Source organism: Stenella coeruleoalba (genome assembly GCF_951394435.1).
Source record: "Stenella coeruleoalba genome assembly, chromosome: 15".
NCBI classification, from domain to species: Eukaryota; Metazoa; Chordata; class Mammalia; order Artiodactyla; family Delphinidae; genus Stenella; species Stenella coeruleoalba.
The window spans coordinates 65,342,202-65,362,236 of NC_137161.1; the positions used below are offsets into that span (position 1 = coordinate 65,342,202).

At 41.9% G+C, this 20,035-nt stretch overlaps 1 protein-coding gene across 5 annotated transcripts in view; it reads left to right on the top strand.

The window, feature by feature from the left end:
* The window catches only part of IQCK (IQ motif containing K), a 126,333-nt gene that overhangs the window by 87,437 nt on the left and 18,861 nt on the right, over window positions 1-20,035 (top strand). For 3 of the 5 annotated variants that reach the window (XM_079946069.1, XM_079946071.1, XM_079946070.1), the window contains one exon: window positions 6,640-6,751. In XM_079946069.1, the coding sequence (XP_079802195.1) occupies window positions 6,640-6,751 (112 nt within the window). Of the gene's footprint in view, window positions 1-6,639; window positions 6,752-19,033; window positions 19,893-20,035 lie in introns of those variants that run through there. The other 2 variants (XM_079946067.1, XM_079946068.1) reach the window with 1 other exon arrangement.

The window sequence follows — 20,035 nt, forward strand, 5'->3', positions numbered from 1 at the left end:
GAGAAGGATGGGTGTTAGCTCTTCTCTATATCTTTGATAGAATTCGCCTGTGAAGCCATCTGGTCCTGGGCTTTTGTTTGTTGGGAGATTTTTAATCACAGTTTCAATTTCAGTGCTTGTGATTGGTCTGTTTATATTTTGTATTTCCTCCTGGTTCAGTCTTGGCAGGTTGTGCTTTTCTAAGAATTTGTCCATTTCTTCCAGGTTGTCCATTTTATTGGCATATATTTGCTTGTTGTAATCTCTCATGATCCTTCGTATTTCTGCGGTGTCGGTTGTTACTTCTCCTTTTTCATTTCTAATTCTGTTGATTTGAGTCTTCTCCCTTTTTTTCTTGATGAGTATAGCTAGTGGTTTATCAATTTTGTTTATCTTGTCAAAGAACCAGCTTTTAGTTTTACTGATCTTTGCTATTCTTTCCTTCATTTCTTTTTCATTTGTTTCTGATCTGATCTTTATGATTTCTTTCCTTCTGCTCACTTTGGGGTTTTTTTGTTCTTCTTTCTCTAATTGCTTTAAGTGTAAGGTTAAGTTGTTTACTTGAGATTTTTCTTGTTTCTTGAGGTAGGATTGTATTGCTATAAGCTTCCCTCTTAGAACTGCTTTTGCTGAATCCCATAGGTTTTGGGTCATCGTGTTTTCATTGTCATTTGTTTCTAGGTATGTTTTGATTTCCTCTTTGATTTCTTCAGTGATCTTAGTTATTTAATAGTGTACTGTTTAGCCTCCATGTGTTTGTATTTTTTACAGTTTTTTTTCCTGTAATTGATATCTAGTCTCATAGCGTTGTGGTTGGAAAAGTTACTTGATATGATTTCAATTTTCTTAATTTTACCAAGGCTTGATTTGTGACCCAAGATATGATCTATCCTGGAGAATGTTCCATGAGCACTCGAGAAGAAAGTGTATTGTGTTGTTTTTGGATGGAATGTCCTATAAATATCAATTAAGTTCATCTGGCTTACTGTGTCATTTAAAGCTTGTGTTTTCTTATTTACTTTCATTTTGGATGATCTGTCCATTGGTGAAAGTGAGGTGTTAAAGTCCCCTACTATTATTGTGTTACTGTCGATTTCCCCTTTTGTGGCTGTTAGCATTTACCTTATGTATTGAGGTGCTCCTATGTTGGGTGCATATATATTTATAATTGTTATATCTTCTTCTTGGATTGATCCCTTGATCGTTATGTAGTGTGCTTCCTTGTCTCTTGTAACATTCTTTAAAGTCTATTTTATCTGATATGAGTATTGCTACTCCAGCTTCCTTTTGATTTCCATTTGCATGGAATATCTTTTTCCATCCCCTCACTTTCAGTCTGTATGTGTCCCTAGGTCTGAAGTGGATCTCTTGTAGACAGTATATATACGGGTCTTGTTTTTGTATCCATTCAGCCAGTTTGTGTCTTTTGGTTGGAGCATTTAATCCATTTACATTTAAGGTAATTATCGATATGTATGTTCCTATTACCATTTTCTTAATTGTTTTGGGTTTGTTTTTGTAGGTCTTTTTCTTCTCTTGTTTCCTGCCTAGAGACATTCCTTTAGTATTTGTTGTAAAGCTGGTTTGGTGGTGCTGAATTCTCTTAACTTTTGCTTGTCTGTAAAGGTTCTAATTTCTCCATTGAATCTGAATGAAATCCTCGTTGGGTAGAGCAATCTTGGTTGTAGGTTTTTCCCTTTCATCACTTTAAATATGCCTGCCACTCCCTCTGGCTTGCAGAGTTTCTGCTGAAAGATCAGCTGTTAACCTTATGGGTTATTTATGGGTATGTTATTTGTTACTTTTGCCTTGCAGCTTTTAACATGTTTTCTTTGTATGTAATTTTTGATAGTTTGATTAATATGTGTCTTCACATGTTTCTCCTTGGATTTATCCTGTATGGGACTCTCTGCGCTTCCTGGACTTGATTGACTATTTCCTTTTCCATATTAGGGAAGTTTTCAACTATAGTCCCTTCAAATATTTTCTCAGTCCCTTTCTTTTTCTCTTCTTCTTCTGGGACCCCTATAATTCGAATGTTGGTGCGTTTAATGTTGTCCCCGAGGTCTCTAAGACTGTCCTCAGTTCTTTTCATTCTTTTCTCTTTATTCTACTGTGTGGCAGTTATTTCCACTATTTTGTCTTCCAGGTCACTTATCCGTTCTTCTGCCTCAGTTATTCTGCTATTGATTCCTTCTAGAGAATTTTTAATTTCATTTATTGTGTTTTTCATCATTGTTTGTTTGCTCTTTAGTTCTTCTAGGTCCTTGTTAAACCTTTCTTGTATTTGTCCATTCTATTTCCAAGATTTTGGGTTACCTTTACTATCATTACTCTGAATTCTTTTTCAGGTAGACTGTCTATTTCCTCTTCATTTGTTTGGTCTGGTGGGTTTTTACCTTGCTCCTTCATCTGCTGTGTGTGTCTCTGTTTTCTCATTTTGTTTAACTTGCTGTGTTTGGGGTCTCTTTTTCACAGGCTGCAGGTTCGTAGTTCCCATTGGTGTCTGCCCTCAGTGGGTAAGGTTGGTTCAGTGGCTTGTGTACGCTTCCTTGTGGAGGGGACTGGTGCCTGTGTTCTGGTGGATGAGTCTGGATCTTGTCTTTCTGGTGGGCAGGACCGCATCTGGTAGTGTGTTTTGGGGTGTCTGTGAACTTAGTATGATTTTAGGCAGCCTCTCTGCTAATGGGTGGTGGTGTGTTTCTGTCTTGCTAGTTGTTTGGGCATCCAGCACTGGAGCTTGCTGGCCGTTGGGTGGAGCTGGGTCTTAGCATTGAGATAGAGATCTCTGGGAAGCTCTTGCCGATTGATATTACATGGGGCCAGGAGGTCTCTGGTGGTCCAGTGTCCTGAATTCAGCTCTCCCACCTTAGAGGCTCAGGCCTGACACCAGGCTGGAGCACCAAGACCCTGTCATCCAGAGAGCTCAGAAGAAAAGGAAGAAAAAAAAAGAAAGAAAGAAAAAAGATAAATAAATTAAAAGAAATTATTAAAATACAAAAATAATTTTAAAAAAGAGGAGAGCAACCAAACCAATAAACAAATCCACCAGTGATAACAAGTGCTAAAAACTAAACTAAGATAAACATAAAAATCAGAAACAAATCAGTCACAGACAGCAAACCCAAGTCTACAGTTTCTCCCAAAGTCCACCGCCTCAGTTTTGGGATGATTCGTTGTCTATTCAGGTATTCCATAGATGCAGGGTACATCAAGTTGATTGTTGGGATTTAATCTGCTCCCGAGGCTGCATGGAGAGATTTCCCTTTCTCGTCTTTGTTTGCACAGCTCCTGGGGTTCAGCTTTGGTTTTGGCCCTGTGTCTGTGTGTAGGTCGCCCTCAGGCATCTGTTCCCTGCCCGGACAAGACGGGGTTAAAGCAGCAGCTGATTAGGGCACTCTTGCTCTCTCAGGCCAGGGGGAGGGAGGGGTAGGGTAGTAATAATTGGAATGCGGGTTGAGCCTGTGGTGGCAGAGGCTAGCATTACGTTGCAACAGCCTGAGGCACGCCGTGTGTTCTCCCAGGGAAGTTGATCACGGGACCCTGGCAGTGGCGGGCTGCACAGGCTCCCACGTGGTGGCGGGGGGGAGGTGTGGATAGTGACCTGTGCTTGCACACGGGCTTCTTGGTGGCAGCAGCAGCAGCGTTAGCATTTCATGCCCATCTCTGGGGTCTGAGCTGATCAGCAGCAGCGTTAGCATTTCATGCCCATCTATGGGGTCTGAGCTGATAGACGCGGCTTGTGCCCGTCTCTGGAGCTCGTTTAGGCAGTGCTCTGCCTTCTGTGGGCACATGGGGAAGGAATCCCCTCTCATCATGCACCCTTGCCTCTTGCCTCTTAGGCAGTTCCAGACTTCTTCCTGGACTCCCTCCCGGCTAGCTGTGGTGCACTAGCCCCCTTCAGGCTGTGTTCACCAACCCCAGTCCTTTCCCTGGGATCCGACTGAAGCCCTAGCCTCAGCTCCCAGCCCCCGCCCATCCCCTCCGGGGAGCAGACAAGCCTCTCAGGCTGGTGAGTGCCGGTCGGCACCGATCCTCTGTGTGGGAATCTCTCTGCTTTGCCCTCTGCACGCCTGTTGCTGCGCTCTCCTCCGTGGCTCCGATGCTTTCCCCCAACCCCCTGTCTCCACCAGTGAAGGGGCTTCCTAGTGTGTGGAAACTTTTCCTCCTTCACAGCTCCCTCCCAGAGGTGCAGGTCCCGTCTCTATTCTTTTGTCTGTTTTTTCTTTTTTCTTTTGCCCTACCCAGGTATGTGGGGATTTTCTTGCCTTTTGGGAAGTCTGAGGTCTTCTGCCAGCGTTCAGTTGGTGTTCTGTAGGAGTTGTTCCACATGTAGATGTATTTTTGATGTATTTGTGGGGAGGAAGGTGATCTCCACGTCTTATTCCTCCGCCATCTTGAAGGTCCCCTCCTACCAGACTCTTAAGTCCCTCAAGGGAAATTGGAACAGTCTGCCTACATTTGAATCCACCATTTCCTAGCTCCAAGACTCGGCAAGCCACTTAAACTCGGTTTCCTTATCTGTAAAATGGAGATAATCATTTCTGCCTGGTTTTGATAGTTAAAATTTGTAAAACATTTAAACAATGCCCGGAACATAAGTGTTCAATAAATATGTTATATTAGTAATTTAAAAATAATAACAATCATCATTATTACAATTACCATTAATTATCTCTTTATTCTCAATGTCTAGCACAAAGCGCAGTATGCAGTAGGCACTCAGTCAATCAAATGGAACTGTGGTTAGTGCATTACCTGTGATTAATCCAGAACTCTGCTGTCCAGTACAATAGCCACCAGCTCTGTGTGGCTTCTGAGCACTTAAAATGTGTTTAGTCCAGATTAAGATGCTCTGTAAGTATAAAATACATACCAGAGGTTGAAGCCTTGGTATAGAAAACAGAAAGTAAAATATCTCATAAATTATATTTTATATTGATTACATGTTGAAATTATATTATTTTGTATCTTTTAGGTTAAGTAAGATATACTCTTAAAAATAATCCTGCCACTTTATTTTCACTTTTTAAAACAGGATTGCAATAGAACTACCATATAATCCAACAATTCCACTTCTGGGTATTTATGCTAAGAAAACAAAAACATTAATTCAGAAAGATATGGGAGGGACTTCCCTGGTGGTAGAGTGGTTAAGAATCCACCTTCCAATGCAGGGGATGCGGTTTCGATCCCTGGTCGGGAAGCTAAGAACCCACGTGCTGTGGGGCAACTAAGCCCGCACACCACAACTACAGAGCCCCTGCGCCCTGGAGCCTGCGCACCACAGCTAGAGAGCCCGCGCACCACAATGAAAGATCCCACGGGCCGCAACTAAGCCCTGACACAGCCAAAAATAAAATAAATAAATATTAAAAAAAAAAAAGATATGGGAATTCCCTGGAAGTCCAGTGGTTAGAGCTCCACGCTTTCACTGCCAAGGGCTGGGGGTTCCATCCCTGGTTGGGGAACTATGTTCACTGCAGCATTATTTACAATGGCCAAGATATGGAAGCAGCTGAAGTGTCCATTAATAGATTAATGAATAAAGATGTGGAATATATATCTCTTCTGTCTCTGTCTCACATTTTGGTAATTCTTGCAATATTTCAAACTTTTTCATTATTATTTGTTATGGTGATCTGTGATCAGTGATCTTTTGACATTATTATTGTAATTGTTTTTTTGTTTTGTATTTTTTAATTAAGGGATGTACATTGGTTTTTTAGACATAATGTTGTTGCACACTTAATAGACTACAATATAGTGTAAACATAGCTTTTATATGCACTGGGAAACCAAAAAATTTGTGCCACTCACTTTATTTCAATATTTCCTTTATTGCAGTAGTTTAGAACTGAACCTGAAATATCTCCAAGGTATGCCAATATTACTCAGCCATAAAAAAAGAATGAAATCTTGCCATTTGTGACAACATGGAAGGATCTAGAGGGTATTAGGCTAAGTGAAATAAGTCAGACAAAAAAGACAAATACGGTATGATTTCACTTATATGTGGAATCTAAATAAACAAACAAAACAGAAACAGACTCACAGATACAGAGAACAAACTGGCATTTGCAGAGGGGAGGTGAGGGGGGGGATGGGCAAAATATGTGATGGGGATTAAGAAGTACAAACTTCCGGTTATAAAATAAATTAGTCCCGGGGATGTACTATACAGCATAAAGAGTATAGTCAATAATACTGTAATAATTTTGTATGGCGACAGATGGTTTCTAGGCATATTATGGTGATCATTTCATAATGTATTTAAATGTCAAATCACTATGTTGTACACCTGAAACTAACATAATATTGCATGTCAATTATACTTCAATAAATGAATATTTAAAAAAATAATAAGATGAGACTGCAAGGAAATTTAAAATTTCACATGTGATTTCATTATATTTCTATTGGGCAGCACAGATCTAGAAAGCTCTCAGCCTACCATTAGTGTAGCAAACCTTCATCCAACCTCATTGACTTTCAAATATTATATAAGCTTTAGGAGTATAGATAATTCATTTAGAGCAATGATTCCTTTAGAATCAAAAGTACATCCAGGTGGTTTGTAAAGGATTTTCCTTGCAGGGTTACAAGCTAATGTGTAAAAGTATGTAGAAAGAGAACTAAAGCTTTGGGGGAATTTTCCAGGTTCGCTGTGATCCTGAGATTCAAGAATTGCGTCAGTGGCAGAAGAAACTGCGTGAGGACAAGCACATCCGCCAGCGAGTCGAAATTTTCTGGGCCAAGCAAGAGCAGAAAGGTGAGTTGTTTGATTCACAGCCCTTGGTTTATTCAGAAAAAGCCTGAGTCTTACCCCAGGCTCAAGAAGGAAGCCCTCTGAGGTTTTATAAGGTCCCTATATCTGCGTGGGACTCCATTGGGGGTAGGGGAGGTGGCAGCATGTTAAGATTCAGCTTTGGAATGACAATATAATTGACATGGCCATTCCCCTCACTCAGGGACACATTCAGTGTCATCCCATGTCTGCAGGTCTCTTTTTTTAGCTGCAAGACAACAAGAATAACTCATCATTTTGGAGTCACAGTGCCCATCAATGTGATGGGTAGTTTTTCTTCTAAGCTGTTGATTGTGTGTCTGAACTCAAGCAGTGTTTTATGCCATCCTCTCCCCTTTTCTGAGAAATTAAACACATACACACATTGAAGTATTAAGAATAAGAGAACGAGCACCCATCACCTGTCATGTGCAAGTGTCACAATTTTGTCCTATTTGCTTCCCTTCTTAATTTTTAAACTTTAAGTTACTACATATTCGTGGTAGGAAAATTAGACAAACAAAAAACAAAAGGGGGGTGAAAATCAGAAATCTCACCACTGTTAAAATTTTGGTGCACGTCCTGCTATACTTTTTCAGTACAAAAAGATGCAAAAAAATATATATTCATATATTATTAAAAATGGGTTTTTACATTCTGTTACAAGTACATCTGTATATTCTGTTATATCATCTACCCTGTCACTAAACATACTCAGAACACCATTCGGTCAGCACTAGAGAGTGGCATCATGACTTTTTTTTTTTGGCTGCATTGGGTCTTCGTTGCTGTGCGCGGGCTTTCTCTGATTGTGGCGAGCGGGGGCTGCTCTTCATTGCGGTGCATGGGCTCTAGATGCGCGGGCTTCAGTAATTGTGGCACATGGGCGTCGTAGTTGTGGCTTGCAGGCTCTAGAGCACAGGCTCAGTAGTTGTGGTGCACGGACTTAGTTGCTCTGCGCCATGTGGGATCTTCCCGGACCGGGGCTTGAACCTGCGTCCCCTGCATTGGCAGGTGGGTTCTTAACCACTGCGCCACCAGGGAAGCCCCATCATGATGTTTAATGGCTGTGTGGTATGAATTTAGCATCACTTATTTAACCAACAACATGGAATGAGATTCATGGTATATTAACAAGTGGAAAAAAGTTGCAGAACCATAAATTTTCATTCATATTAAAAATATATACAGGGAAACAGAGAGATGTCTAAACAGCCTGGAAGAATACTTTAATGGTAGTTTCCTTTAGGAATTAGGACTAGGGGGAATCTTGCACTGTTGGAATCTTTTAAATAAGTGCAGTACTTTACAATTATGAAAACCAATGGAGAAAAAATGATCATAGCTACCTCGGCAGCCTACAGGCCATCACACTCCCACCATCCGTGCTCTGACCTCCCCGCCCTCCCCGTCCCTGTCCGCCTTCACTAGGCTGCAGCTCCTCCAGTCTCTCTTGCTCTGCCATATGCCAACGCCTTCCTCACCTCTGGGACTCTGCACTTTCTATTCCTTTCCTGCCAGATCATCCTTTCCCAGCTCCTGTATGGCCATTTCTTCTCACCCTCCAGGCCTGGGGACATTACCGCCTCAGAGGGGCCTTCCCAAATTGCCCTGCCTAATGGGAAAAGGAAAAATATTGAGCAATCTCAGCGTGGTGGAGTCTAAACAAAAGTTTTCTTTTTTGCCCAGAAACTGTCTTCAACCCTGTTCTCTCGAATCTCTTTCCAGTTCCTGCTTGGCATATTGGTTAGATTTCATGTCTTTTAAGTATGTTCTGATTTCATAAAGTCCAGTCTACTTAAAAATCTCAATCTCAGATCCAATTTAATGCTTACTCACCCGCCTCTGCTCTGCCTCAGTGGGGTTGGGAGTGGGGGAAAGAATTGTCTGCTCTTTCACACGTCCACCCTTTCCTCTTCAAAGCCACTTGCTCCTTCGGTGGGTTTAGGTGGGAGGCAGGAAGATCCAAGGGGCATCTTCTCTGCACTCCCTGTTGTGACCCTCTCTCGGCTGCTGCCGCTTCTCTGGCTGAGACCGCGTGGCCACCCATGTCTTGTGGGCAGGCATCCCCTTGCTGGCTCACTGACTCCTGTGTTTCATATGAGCTCTTCCTCAGGGGAGACAACACGTGGCAGAACCCCCCGTACGGATCTGGCTCTGCCTCTCCCTTTTCTGCCACCACCCGGACCCCACCTCTGCCAGACCACTCCCAGCCTTTTGCTCCTGGGGTCTCCTTACCCAGTGGCCAGCCCTCTCGGGTGGGGCAATGGAAAGATAGTTCAGGTTACCTCCCAGCGTCCACCTGACGCAGAAGAAACCAGCGGTGGACACGCAGACTTCTCCACTGCCCCACCCCAGCGTGTCTCCCCAGTTCACACTGAATCTGCTCTAACAGGCACAGTAGAATGAAGTGTAATGTAAATCTGCCCTTAAAGGAGATGACAGATAATGAAGCACCCCCATTCTTTCTGAGTTGTTCTCTTGGCTCTTCCCTCCCTTGTCTTAGGGCTTGGGTGGTGGAAGCACCCACTCTTGTCTAAGAGAAGAGAGAAAAGCAAGCACTCTCCTTTAGGACAGATTCTCAATCTTTTTGGACTGTGAACCAGTAAGAAATAGTTTTATGTCACAATTTAGTACATATGAATGTACAGATGGTTTCATATATACCTAGCTAAAACAAAAGTTTTATAAAAAAATTACCTTATATGTAATACCCTTTGGTATTTTCTAGTCTTTTGAGTTTTTAATTTTGTTAATGCTGGACATGACTCAGTAAATTTATTTCATGGCCCACTAATGTGTCTTGGCCCATGGTTTGAAGCACACTGCATTGATTCACTACTCCACAGCTCCTACAGTTTCTTCTCCCCCTTTCCTACCCGTAGTCATCGGCTTAAGTAATGGTTAGGCCCCTTCTTCATAAACAGTTGTTCTCAATATTGGCTGCATATTTGAATCACCTCAGGAGCTTTCTAAAAATACTAATGCTATTGACTGAAAACCCTAGAAGCAATGAGCATTCCTAGTGCCCAGATCTTGGTTTCTAAGTACCCCTCATTCTAAATGGAATTAGGTTGGGTTTTTGTTTTGTTTTGTTTTGTTTTGTTTTGTTTGAGAAATGGTCGATTCCAGGGCTGGGGCAAGGAAAGTAGAAGAGCTTAGAATGTCTTTTGCCAGAAAATAAAGAAGGCTCAAAAAATTGATGGGAACATGGGAAAAGAATACAGGCTCCAGCTTGAAGGGAGTCTCACTGGGCAAATCTGGGACAATTTAAGCATCAAAATTAACATCAGAATTTAAGCATGAAAATCAACAGTGACTGTAATGAACTCATTGACTAAAAAAAAAAAAAATCCAAATGTCCATATGGATACCAAATAAAGAAACAAATAAACAAATAAATGTGAGAGAAGAGGAAGCTTTTCTCCCACATTAGAATGCCAACTAATACATTTAGCAGTATAATGAAATTTAAGTCATCATTTTATAACCATGTTAGTGAATTAATTGGCTCAGGCAACAATCATCAATAGATGCTAAACCACTGAGTGAATGTTTGATGAGGAACATGATATTCATAGTCTGAAAATATCTCTTCACAAGGCAGAGTCTTTAACACAGAGGGGAAAATAGTCACTTCGCATGAGAGAAGCCTGGCAGAGCCGCCTTAACCAAGTGTTGGAGATTAATGTCACCAATAACGGGACAAACTGACATCACATGCCTTCTGGTATGATGTACTGAGGAAGACACACATCACAGACGCTTATGCACAACTCCTGTAAAAAATGCACAACTTGAATCTAATCATGAGGAAACATCAGATCTACCCAAATGGAGGAAACACTCCAAAATAACTGATTTGGACTCTTCAAAAATGCCAGTGTCAAGGAAGCCAAAAAGATTAAAGGAGACCAAAGAGATGTGACAGCTGAATGCTGTGCATGACCTTAGATTGAATCTCGGATGGGGAAAAATGCTATAAAAGACATTATTGAGATAGTTAACAAACTTTGAGTATGGGCTTTATATTAGACAGTGGTATGTAGCACTATTAAGTTTCCTGATTTTGATCAATGTTCTTGGGCTATATCAGAAACCTCTTCATTCTTAAGATGCATGATGAAGGTTTTAGGGATCAAGGGATATGATATGCAGCTTAATCCCCAATGATTCAGAAAAATATAATTTATAAAACATGCACACATATATATATATACACACACAGAGAAAATGATCAAGTATAAACAATGGCGAATCTGAGAGTTCTTTGGATGACTATTGCAACTTTTCTGTAAATTCAAAATTACAAGATAAAAAAATACCAGTGCCTCATCTCCAGAAATTCCAACTTGATGGGGATGGGCCCTGGGCGTCCATGTTACTGTTAAGTTTCCCCAGTTCTAATGGTCAGCCAGAGTTGCGACCCTAAGGACGTGCTAGATCCCCAGGGGTTTGTGTTCTCTTTAAAATGTAGAGTCCTCTAGGCCCGAGTGTCCTACTGATGCATGATTGTACTTCCGTTATTTGCTGACTTTGCAGTTACATGCCTTCCTCACTAAAGTGTAAGCTCCATGCGGATGAAGGCCTCGTCCTCATGCAGTGCTGGCACAAAGTGAGCACCAAATAAATTTTGGTTGAATGAATGAACGAGGGAATAAATGAATGGATGGAGTTCTGAGGCTTGTATGAGTCCACATACAGACAGAGCCTGGTACAGAGCAGGAGCTCATCAAATTGGCGGTCTTGGTGTCCCTTGTTAAGAAGCAATTTGAGCTGTAACTGTTTGGCAGGCTTGTCTGCGTACAGCTGCCGGTTCATTTCACTTAAAATTGGAAGACAATCAGGGCTGTAATCAGTTTAAAGGTCAGGAAAAGTGCAGCATGCCTATTTATTTCTGTTGTTACTTATTTTTTTGAGTTGATTTGCCGTTGGTTCGCTGATTGGTTTGGCTTGCTGTGTAGAAGGGAGCGCAGACTGGATTTAACTCTGTGATCCAGCTAGCAGTGGAGGGCAAAGTGAAAGAGGTCCCACCTCGGCCACCTGCTGCCCATGTCCCTTGCTGCCTTTCCACCTTCTGAGGGTTCCAGAAGGAACAGTGCTTTCCAAAAAAGATGAGGTTTTCAGTAAATGCCCCAATGTGAACTCAGGGGTAAATTTCCCATTTATGATGAGACTGTGAAACGGTCTTCAGGAAAAACGTCAGTTCTAAACACCATCCCCAGATCTGTGGTCAGTTTGGAAAGAAGTCAATACAGCACAGCTGGTAAAGGACTGGGCTTTGGAGTTGACCAGAGTTGCCCTTGGAGTCCTTTTACTTTTATCTGTGTGACCGTGATCTAGTTAACTTCATTGAGCCTCAGTATTCCCATGTGCAAAATGGGAATAATAATAGTCCTGTCTCATACAGTTGTTAAAGGATTGCAAGAGACGATCTTTGGAATAAGTCCTGGCACATAGTTCCCATACATGTTGGTTATTGTCGTTATTAAAATATCTCTGTGCTTCAAACAATTTTGTATTGATTTCCTCCACTAGACTCTTAAGTTCCATGGGGTTCCATGTGGGGACTGTGTGTCTTATTCATCTTGATGTCCCCACACCTAGCACAGAGCCTGGTATAGAGCAGGCAGTCTGTACATATTTGGTGGATGCAGCTCTGGGTTTCATTTTGTAGATGAATAAGTTAGGCCCTGGAAGGTCGAGGGCTTGCCAAGGTCACACAGCCGAGGAGGGCCTAGGGCTGGGGCGCAGGCATGCCCTTTCTCTGTCCCGTGTTCTGACACATATGGGAGGAGAGTTGCAGAGAGACAAGACACTCTTTTGGATTCTACCATCAGACCCAAACCTCTCAGGAATCCTCCTGAACATGACATACGGCTTGTCCAATTTCTTATGACCTATGGTTTCGTGCTGTTGGTGTTTGCATTGGCTGAAGCCCTCGGGTAAGGGCTGAATTGCCAGGAGCAGGGTACAACGTGCTGCCCATCAAGTGAAGTAGAACTTTTTGTCCCCTTCAGGGGTCACCAAGCTGAATCATTTTGTTAAGTTCATGTATGGAGTTACTTCCTGTTTTAAACCTTATGAATCTGGGTACTGTAGCGGTTTCAAAAATCAATCCCCCCCAGCCAAGGTGACACTGTAATTAGACCCCAAAGAGCTCTGATGAAGCAATTTGAAAATTAATAGTAAACACATGTAGTTCTCCTTTAGATTTGCGGTAAAGAAAAAAAGTGGAGTGATTGCAAATAAAAATGGGTTTCACCTTCATGTAAGAAAACTGCAAACTCATCCATGTACAAATCCAGCAAACAAACATAATATAATTGTTTAGTCAATGCCATTTTATCCATATCGTGCTCTGGTATTTATAGTATGAATGAATTTTGCCAAGTTCATTCCTTGGAGCAACCTTGGTGCAGACAGGAGGTCTGAGGGAGAGAAGCATCAGCTGTCAGGGTAGAACCATGGTCATTTATAGCCTGTCTCATGTTACACTGAGCCAGAGGCCGTCCTGAACAGGATTTTCCTCTAGGACAGAAACAGTGTGAAGTTATCCTGAAGTCTCTATCCATTGGGACAGTTGCAGGAATTATTTTTAAAAACATGTGTGACAAGAATTACAGCTAATATAATCCAAAAGAAGATGCCAGAGTCATTTTTGAGATGTGGTCAAAAATCCCTTCTTGATTAATAGCATATTTTTAGCTTCATATAACTGGTAATTGTTTTCAAATGTGCTTTGTAACTGACTATTCATATTTTATTTGGAAATCTAGTGTGAGTAAGGAGAAAGAAAACATAGAAACTGTTCCCATAACATCAGATTACATTTATTATATATACTACATCAGATTACATATATATATATATACACACAACATCAGATTGCAATTTTTAAATGTGTGTGTATATTGTATATTTGTGTAAATACTCTTTTTTTTTTAATATATTTATTTATTTTTGGCTGCGTTGGGTCTTTGTTGCTGTGCGCGGGCTTTCTCTAGTTGCAGGGAGTGGGGGCTACTCTTCATTGCGGTGCGCGGGCTTCTCATTGCGGTGGCGTCTCTCGTTGTGGAGCACGGGTTCTAGGCGCGCGGGCTTCAGTAGTTGTGGCAGGTGGGCTTAGTAGTTGTGGCTCGCGGGCTCTAGAGCTCGGGCTCAGTAGTTGTGGCGCACGGGCTTAGTTGCTCCGCGGCATGTGGGATCTTCCCGGGCCAGGGCTCAAACCCGTGTCCCCTGCATTGGCAGGAGGATTCTTAACCGCTGCGCCACCAGGGAAGTCCCTGTAAATACTCTTTGAATGACTTTATCACTTCTTGATATTTTAAAGAAAAGGGTGGGGGAGGCTGACCTGTCAAAGGAGATAGATTGTTTACTTTTGTTTGCTCAGCTGTTTGTTCCCTACCTCAGTCCAAGAGTAGTTTGTAGTTGCTTACAGAAACACATATAATATAACATTTTTAGGTAAATGTGGTAATTGGATTAAGGAAAAATTAAGAGTAGAGAAAATAGAAAGCCATTGAATGCAGTAAGCAAAATACTTACTCCAAGGCCTATACTTGCTAGAGATTTCTTAGGGACAAAGTAAAGAGGGAAATAAGGCCTGTTGCATAATTCATAGTGTCCATAAGGAAAAAGACAGTCTGGCTGTTCAGGAAATACTGGGCCCTTCCCTAATACATTATGCAATGTGAATAATAACCTCAAAAATGTTCCTACAATAAATAGAAATGTGGCTCTGAGCTTCCTAGAAGCCATAGCAATGAAGGAAATAGGATCATTACATTGTTTGTTGCCTTCAAATTTCAAAAAGTTTCTTGGAAGCACTAATTACTGGAGCTGATTTTTCTCTCGTAAAGAAGACACTGTAACGTAGTGAACATCAATCTTCCTTTCCCTTAATGAGTTTCTTAGAAGGGCATTTGCTTCTGGAGGGAAAAGATAAAAGCCTGGGGTAGAGGTGGGATAGAAACCAGAGAAATTTCTTTCCTTGATTTTTTTTTTTTCCTTGATTTTAAATCTAGTATTTTAAGTTTAGATTGTAATGACAAATCTTAACTATTAGGATTGGGTTTTAAGGATATTCTTAAAATAAGCACCTTATCTTGGCCATACCACCTGATTGTGACCTTAGGATGCTGCTGGAACTTAGCTCTTAGAGCAGAGAAGCCTGTCCGGAGCTCAGGAGTAGCCGTGAGTTAGCGAGCATGTACCGCGTGCCAGGCCCTGTGTTTCCATGTAGCCTTCATACCTGCTCTCCCAGAGAGAAGATATTCTCTCCATTGTACAGATGAGGAAACTGGAGCTGGGAGGTTACTTGACTCACACAGGTCACACAGCCAGGAAGGCCAGAGACCAGGGATTTGAACCCAGGTCTGCCTGATGCCAGGGAACCTCTGGTCATCTCCTGCCATGGTGTCCAGTTACCTTAAGCTGTGGGTCCAGTAAGGCTCGTTGACCCCTTGCAAAGCTTCCCATCCGGGTACCAGGAGCCCCAGGCTGGACAGTGGGCAGCGTCTGGCCATGCCTCCTGCCCTGCACACTAGCCGAAATGACCACAGGCCACTGGAATAGGGGAGGTTTGAGGGTAGGAGAGTCTGGGTCCTCAATCCGAAGGCTGCAGGATCTATAACCATGTTTCTGGGAGACATTTCCATCAGAGCAGGAAGCCAGGGGTGAGTGGATAAGGATGAGGACGTTTTTCTCTCCCTCCTTCCAAACTCCCTGCCCATCTACAGATGAGGAGCAGTGAAGGGCTTGGCCCCAAAAGAGGGCACCCAGGTGCAGAGAACACTGTAGCCGACGGCTCAGGAGGTGGGTTCTGGCATTAAGTGTGACCCTTTGTGACTAACAAACATAATCTATCATATAAGGGCAAATTTTCAGTAACATTTTCCAGAGACAACCACTGTTTAGTATGTCAGCTCATAGAGTTTCTTCATCTGCCTATTAATACATAAGTATATATACACACACATATTTATAAACATGAACCGTATTATATATAGTATACTGTAACTTGCTTTTCTCTTCACTTGGCAATATATCATTGACATCTCTTCATGCCACATATACAGAGATCTATCTCATTATTTTTTGTGGTTCCATAAAAATGATAGATCTGTATCATACTTTTTAAAAACAAATCCCAATGAATGGATATTTGGCTTGTATTACGAATAATGCATCCACAGACATTCTGTAGGTATATTCTTGCTTACTTACAGAAAGTATTCCTATAGGATAAATTCCTAGAAGTGGAATTGCTGGGTCAAAGGATATAAATATATTAAGTTTAGAAAGTGATCACCATACTGTCATCCAAAAACATTGCACCAGTTTATACTTAATGCCACCAAGTCACTTCGGAACTTTTGATGGGTGATGTAATCTTTGTGCTTCATTTTCCCTACTTTTAAAATGAGAATGATTATGCCTCAGGGATAATTCTAAATGAGGTCATTGCTTTGATATTACCATGCCGCTTTAAGAAGAAATATACTATCTGGAAATCTAAGGTGTCATTTTCATTTTAACTTTTTCTCTCATATCTCCCCAAACTTTAGTTCCTTCTCCATTTTAACCTGCAGAAGAAATAAAAATTTGATTAAAAGAAATCTAGTGACTTCATGCCTTGATATTACTTTCATCAGTTCTATTTTTAAGACTCACCAGTGGGTGGGGATGTTAGGATGACATCAACTTTCATACATATCTTTATTTTATTTTATTTTATTTATTTATTTAGGCTGAACTGGGTCTTCGTTGCTGTGCGCGGGCTTTCTCTAGTTGCAGCGAGCTGGAGCTACTCTTCGTTGCGGTGTGTGGGCTTCTCATTGTGGTGGCTTCTCCTTGCAGAGCACGGGCTCTAGGCGTGCGGGCTTCAGTAGTTGTGGCATGCAGGCTCAGTAGTTGTGGCTCGCGGGCTCTAGAGCTCAGATTCGGTAGTTGTGGCGCATGGGCTTAGGTGCTATGCGGCATGTGGGATCTTCCTGGACCAGGGCTCGAACCCGTGTTCCCTGCATTGGCAGGCAGACTCTTAACCACTGCGCCACCGGGGAAGTCCCATACATGTCTTTTCATTTAAAAGTTGCAAAAGTGCACAACTAGGATGTGCCTTCTGTTGAAATGCTCGAAGATCCCCTACTATTCTACCGAAATGAAAAGTAAAATAAAAAACGATTTCCTTTATGAACTGGTCTGCCCCCAAAGTTCAAATCCCCAATTTAAGATTATGTAAATGGATGCTTCCAACCATTAGTTTCATTCCATCATCTGACCGTTTAGCATCCTTCTTTGCCATTATAGAAAGCAGAATGCTTTTGTAGGATTTAGGTAAATCCACAAATGTCTGGAAGGCTCACGGCACCGGATTGGATTAAGTTTCCCATTTATCAGCTGTATAACCTTGTGGTGGTTGCTTAATCTCTCTGTGACTCAGTTTGTATGGCAATAAAATGGAAACACTCATGTTAGTAACCACCCCATAGGGTTTTTGTAAGGATTAAATGAATCGGAATAGTGTCTGGCTGAAAAAACAAAGTGATCACTAAATAACTATTATTAGTAATGTAAATGCTCAACGTATGGCTAATATACATTGTTATTAAGAATATGGGGGGCTTCCCTGGTGGTGCAGTGGTTAAGAATCTGCCTGCCAATGCAGGGAACACGGGTTCGAGCCCTGGTCCGGGAAGATCCCACATGCTGCGGAGCAGTTAAGCCCGTGTGCCACAACTACTGAGTCTGAGCTCTAGAGCCCACGAGCCACAACTACTGAGCCTGCATGCCACAACTACTGAAGCCCGCGCGCCTAGAGCCCGTGCTCTGCAAGGAGAAGCCCCTGCAATGAGAAGCCCACACACCGCGACGAAGAGTAGCCCCAGCTCGCTGCAACTAGAGAAAGCCCGCGCACAGCAACAAAGACCCAGTTCAGCCTAAATAAATAAAATAAATAAATAATAAAATTAAAAAAAAACAAAAAAAAGAATATGGACTCTGGGATCTGAATGAACCGAGTCCTGCCTCCTACCATCAGTGGTCAGGGCAAGGCACTCATCCTCTTGAAGCCGTTTTCTCCTCTGTTATGTGGGGACAGTTAGGGCCCATCCCAGAGGGCTCCTGTGAGGATTAAATAATATTAAATACCATGTATCCTATTAAATGATCCTTGGCACAAAGTGAGTGATCAATAACTGGTGACTGATTTTAGTAATATTTTTTAAACTGTCAAGAAAAACAAAAACAAAATGTACGCCAGGTAATTTACCTGCAGCAGTGGTTCTCACTCCTGGATGCAGGTTAGAATCCCCTGGGGGAAATTTACAGGGATGTGTCAGGCCAGAGGCCAGAGAAAGGGATTACATGTGTTTATTCTTAGTAGTGGATTTGTTGTAACCACATCAGCAAAATCCTGATACTATGGATTACCTGCAAGATTCCAGTAATAGCTTTGGATTCAAAATCTTCCTTTGCAAGGGTTCTTCTCACTAATGCAATATCATCTGGATTAAAATTCAGGGGATCTGAGTTCCTGGCCCAACTCTGCAATTTACCAGCTAGATGGGCCTTGCTCTCTTCTTTGAAAAGTGGAAGAAGTGAGCCAGGAAATCTATAAAACAGGAAATCTGATAGGTGTTTGCTGTAGAATCTCCTGCCTCCTGGGCAAAGAAGCCTATTGTTGGGCAAATCCAAACCTTGGAAAACTATTGCTTTTGTCTTGATGGTGGTTGTTGGATTTGGGAGTTTGGTCTCAAGATCGAAGGCAAAAGCAATAGATGGGGAGCATTCTGTGCTTTGCTGGAGAGAGTGGGGTGAGATAGTGAGAGCCAGAGAGTAACTGGGGAGGGGAGAAGAGGGAAGGGTAGCCTGGGTATTTGGCACTTTAGGAGAATTTTGGGGGGAAGAGTAGGGATGTTTAAAGGCAGTTCCTCTTTGGTCCTATATTTGAGGAGTGAGAAGCATATTTCCTAGATTGAGGGCTTTCCTATCACCACACCTGGGTCTGTCACACCCAGGGGTGACTTTCTGAATGAAAATGGAGCTTACAGAGGAAGGGTGATGGGAAATCTCTCCTGCCACGGTGTGCAGCCTGCAGGACAGCGTTACCTCTATCCTTAGCTGCCACCCCTGGGTGTCTGCAGAGATCCACGGTCCTTATGAAAGCCTCATGAGTGCCTACCACGTACCTTAAATATATTATTATATCTTTAATCTTCACAACAAATGGAATGAGCATAAACTATTATCACCCCTATCTTTCAGGAGAGGAAACTGTCTCAGAGGTTAAGTCACTTGGTTTTGGTCAACAGCTGCTAAAGAGCAGAGCTGAGGACATTTACAACTTTCCACAACATCATACTGCCTTGCTGTTCTCACACCCTTCCTTTCCACCAGTCCATGAATGGGTAGGCTGTGGGAGAGGTCTGGAATCCATGCTCTCAAAAGTGCAACAGAAGTTCAATGCAGAAACGAAGGTCACACCATAAAAAGCAATGAAGGACTGATACATGCTCGAACGTGGACGAACCTTGAAAACTGAAAAACTTGAAAGCTTGCTAAGTGCAAGAAGACAGACACAAAAGACCACATATTATATGATTCCATTTATGTGAAATGTCCCCTATAGGAAAGTCTATAGAGATAGAAAGTAGATTAGTGCTTGCCTAGGGCCAGGAGGCTGAGGGAATGGTCGTGATAGCTAAAAGGTATGGGGATTCTTTGGGCGATAATGAAGATGTTGTAAAATTGATCGTGGTGTCGGTTGCACCTGTCTGTGAATATACTAAAAACCATTGAATTGCGTACTTTAAATGAGTGAATTGTATGTTATGTGAGTTATATTTTCATAAATCTGTTACATAAAATAAAAATGAAGGCACAGACTACCTCACATCCATAAAGATGGACACTATCAAAAAATAGAAAATAACAAGTATTGGTGAGGATGTGGAAGAATCGGACCCATTATGCATTGTTAGTGGGAATGTAAAATGATGCAGATAAAGGGTTCCTTAATAAATTTTTAATTGGAATTACCATATGATCCAGCAATTCCAGTTTGGGGTAAATACAAGAAAGAGAGCAGAGACTCAATGAGATGTTTGTATACATATGTTAATGGTAGCATTATTCACGGTAGCCAAAAGGTAGAAGTAACCCAAGTGTCCATCAGTGGATGAATAGATAAGAGATATGTGGTATGTCCATACAATAGAATATTATTCAGCCTTAAGAAGGAAGTTCTGACACATGCCATAATGTGGA